This window comes from Morone saxatilis, unplaced genomic scaffold, assembly GCF_004916995.1.
Source record: "Morone saxatilis isolate NCDOM2014 unplaced genomic scaffold, NCSU_SB_2.0 Contig16, whole genome shotgun sequence".
Lineage (NCBI taxonomy): Eukaryota > Metazoa > Chordata > Actinopteri > Moronidae > Morone > Morone saxatilis.
In genome coordinates, this window is record NW_023339718.1 from 28,137,378 (window position 1) to 28,141,618 (window position 4,241).

At 41.9% G+C, this 4,241-nt stretch overlaps 1 protein-coding gene across 1 annotated transcript in view; it reads left to right on the forward strand.

The window, feature by feature from the left end:
* Nucleotides 1–4,241, forward strand: part of pias2 (protein inhibitor of activated STAT, 2) — a gene marked incomplete in the record, with an annotated part of 22,046 nt that overhangs the window by 5,978 nt on the left and 11,827 nt on the right. Inside the window, 2 exon segments of the mRNA XM_035658490.1 lie at nt 3,262–3,335; nt 3,539–3,699. Coding sequence (XP_035514383.1) covers nt 3,262–3,335; nt 3,539–3,699 — 235 coding nt within the window.

The following is a 4,241-nucleotide window of genomic DNA, read 5'->3' on the forward strand; positions in this document are numbered from 1 at the left end:
CAGCGAGTTAAATCTTTAGAGAAATCCTCTTACTGCTCTGCAGACAGTCAGCCAGCTCCTCCTGCTTCATTCTCCTCAGGAAGTGCACTGTGATCTTCAGAAATGCCTCTCTGCTGCTCCTCCTCTGCTCTTCATCCTCACCGTCCAACACCTCCTCATCCTCCCTCTGACTCTCTAAGCATTCTGGGTAATCTGAACTCAGAACCTTCTGGATCTTCTTCAGCTCGTTCTTCACAAAAGTGACAATGTTGTCCTCCAGCAGCTGGAACAGAATATTATATGAATGACTCAATCAAAGTCAAATCATGGAAGCAAACATCAGATCCATGTTGGACAGACTGACAATCAAATATAGAGATTATTGTGAACAGAAAAGGTGTGAAAGTAGTTGTACATGTACAAACCATAAATACGGAGTCAAGGTGTGTTTGATGCTGCAGGGCAGACTGATGACTGGCAACTTCTAAACTCGCCCGGTCGTCTCTGTGGATGAATCATAAACAATTATCTCACATTATGTTTGTCCACACAGAGACAAACACAAGGTAAAGGTCCTTTGAGTTAAAGTGACCCAACAGTTCCTACCATGAGAAAGCACTTGTGAACAGCAGCAAGGAAAAACGTCCTTTTAAGAGGTAGAAACCTCCGAAAGACCCTGGCTCTAGGTGGGTGGCTGTCTGTCTCAACCAGTTGGGGTTAGAGAGAGTGGCAATTATCGTTGTTATTGTCATCATCTTCATAATCATTGGTCATTTCTACTATTATAGTTATTGTTATTGCTGTTTACCATTGTCTCTTTCTTTGTCCCTACTTTGCACTCTTGAATTTGATGTTATATTCATAGTTACAGGTGTTTTATGTTGTTTCCCCTTTTTATTTATTTTATTTATAAGAAAGGGAAAGTTAATCAATCAGACCTGGCAGCCTTACGTCCCTTCATGAGCCTATTCAATGCAAAATGTCCACCAAACCTGCCAGAGAAGACAAAGCTAAATGAAATCTGTTACAAGTAACTGCAGATAGAAATGGGAAACACTGCAAACGACAGCGTTCAATGAAACAAGGAAGGAACCCAGCTCTGAGACCGCATTGGTCCAGTACAGCACAGCACAGCACAGCACAAGGAAAGAGACGGATGCTTCTTCCTATTGATTTGGAGGTGATAAAAACAACCAGATGATAAGTGGAGATCCATTGTCCTTATCCACATATAGATCGAAAAGAAGCCCTGGCTGTGACCTGGGCACGAGAGTGCCAAAGTAGACATGCCATGTGAGTGGACTTCAATGTAAGAACTGACCACAAACCCCTCATAACGTTCCTCAAGTCAAGAACTGAACTTCGAAGGCTACTTTTCACAATATATTGAGGTGTGCAAACAGCCAGGTAGCATCTCAGCAAAACAGACTAGCGACAGATTTAAAGCTACCTTCACCAGGTATGGTTGTGCAGAGGTTCTTGTAACAGAAAACAGGCCACGGTTCTCCTGTCATGAATTTGCAAGACTTTGATTTCACACGTGACATGCAGTCCCAGATATCCTTGCAGCAATGGAAAAGCTGAAAAGGTTGTCCGAACAGTCAAGTCTTCTTGCACAAGAGGGGGACTTCCACAAAGCTCAGTTGGTTACAGAGCAGAGCAGAGCACTGGCCCATGGGAGCTTGCCAGTACAGTCGATGATGGCAAAGACTATTAGGACACCAGTCCCCATTTTCCACATGTTTCACGGAATGGGATACAACACTGAAAACACACCAAGAGCAAGCTTTCAACTATGCACCAGAACCTGTCCTCACTCAGGTCAGCAGTATTGTAAATGGACCATTCTTTAGGACAGGGTCTCTCTCTCTCTCTCTCTCTCTCTCTAACCAGATTTACTGTAAATGTCACACACCAACATGATAATGACAGAAATGGACTCCTACAGTACTAAGACCACAGGCCAGTCATTTTCAACAATGAACATTGTGTGCAATGTTTCACACACACACAAACTCTCAGTTCAACCAAGTCCACAAACAAAAATATAACAATTTACAATAGCGTTTTTCTCTTACTATGTGGCACTGAAGTTTGAAGCCTTGAAATGCGCTAATGACGCCTGGCATATAAAGCAGAATTGCTTGCCATACGTTCAACAAAAAAATATAAAACTCTCCCACTCTGTTAAAAACGTCCTGTGTTCATCTTCATTTTTTCGTTTTGCCTGTGCATTTTTTTCCCTGCCATTTTCAGAGCGAACTTGACACAAATTGTTTACTCAACAATAAGTTTTTCCCTCCCTCGCGGGCAGTTTTATGTTGCTTGTTGCGACGGAGGAGTCGAGCCTTCGTTGCCTCCGTCATGGCGCAAATTAGCGGGTTCACCCGGGTGTGACGTTCACATCAATGCCGATCGGAGGTCAATTAATATCGGGTGTTAGCGGGTTTACATAGGTTTTTTTTTTGGGCAGTGTGAAAGGGGCTATACACAACACAAAATTCGATATGAACGTAAGAGCCGCATGAAACCAGGCAAAGAGCCGCATGCGGCTCGGGAGCCGCGGGTTGGCCAGGCCTGGTATAGGGCTTCACAAATCCCCCAAAAAATATCCTAACCTGAAAAGCACCCGTCAGTGCACCCATCCCACCCCTTGATCTGTGTCTGAATTTTAGAATTTCATTGGTATCAATAAAATGTTATCAATACTACTACTCATAGCTTTAATTTTGGCTGATTGAGCTGCTTCTATCTGTTGAGCTCAGAAAGGTGTGAACCCAAAGATTGCTGCCTTTGGATATCTATCATTATTATTTGTCTCCACCCCACGCCCCATACTATAAGTCGAGTTCACTCAAAATTTGATACACACAAATACATTTTCCCTACAAATAAATCCCCTTGGACAAGGCTGAAAATTTTTACATTTTTGGTTTTTAATACTGTCAACACCAATTTTGGTATACAACTTTGCAGGACTGTGATACATCAACATATTATAAATGGAATACACGTTGTATAGCTGTGCCAAGATGGCCCATAAACACGGCCACCGTCAGGAAATTGGCCATAACTCAAGTTCTCTTAGAGCAATCCAAATTAAACTAAATGGCGGTACATACACACATTGTTCATGGAAGTTGTACAATTGGTGTCACTGCTTATTTAAACAGAATTAAACTAGAATCACAGCATATATGTATATTTGGTTTTGGTTTATATACCTTTTTTAAATTAGTCTTTTCTTTTCCTCTGTACTTTTCCCCTGTCCTCTGTGTTCAGTTAAAGAGAAGCTGACAGCAGATCCAGACAGTGAGATTGCTACAACAAGCCTTCGAGTTTCACTCATGTGCCCGGTAAGTGGCTTATCTACTGGTGACAGACTATTCAACAAATCGTGAGTATTACTGTCTGTAAGACTTTCGGGAGTCCAAGAACATTGTAGTAATTGTTACCTTGAATTTGTATGAAATGTTGGGGCACAGCTATGCACTTGTGCAAGGAACCAACCATTTTCTATGTTCATTAATGACTGACCTCAGTGTGTTTTGTCCAACAGCTGGGTAAGATGCGGCTTACAGTCCCGTGCCGGGCGGTGACCTGCTCTCACCTGCAGTGTTTTGATGCTGCCCTGTACCTGCAGATGAATGAGAAAAAGCCCACCTGGATCTGTCCTGTGTGTGACAAGAAGGCTGCATACGAGAGTCTCATCATTGATGGGTTAGCTAAACTAACTATCCAATTTACACAAAAAATAGCCTGTTGTTGCCGTTGCTGAAGAAGCTGCAGTAGTAACAGTAACATTTACAGTTTCTCAATGTAGCGATTGGAACTCCACATATTTTGTATATTAGCTAGATGTCACAAGCTGATCCTCAGTATTGGTATCATGGTCAATATAGGTATATTTTAATGCATGTACATCTGCAAAAATGACGCTGATCAAAATTTGATGATTTCTTTACTGAACTCTATCATGTCTCCACAGTCTGCTAGTGTCGCAGTGCTGCTCTCCTATGTTGTACATTTACCAGAAGCTGTGGGAAGTGGGCTGTCCTCCTTTGATAAGAGAGAGACAGCACTCTTAATATGCAAATGTCTTGACGTAGAGTAAACCCAAACAGTAGATTCTACAGGTGCATCTCAATAAATTAGAATATTGTGGAAAAGTTAAATTATTTCAGTTATTCGGTTCAAAAAGTGAAACTCATTTTCACACCGAGTGTGAGATTCATTAGACACCGAGTGAAATATTTCAAGCC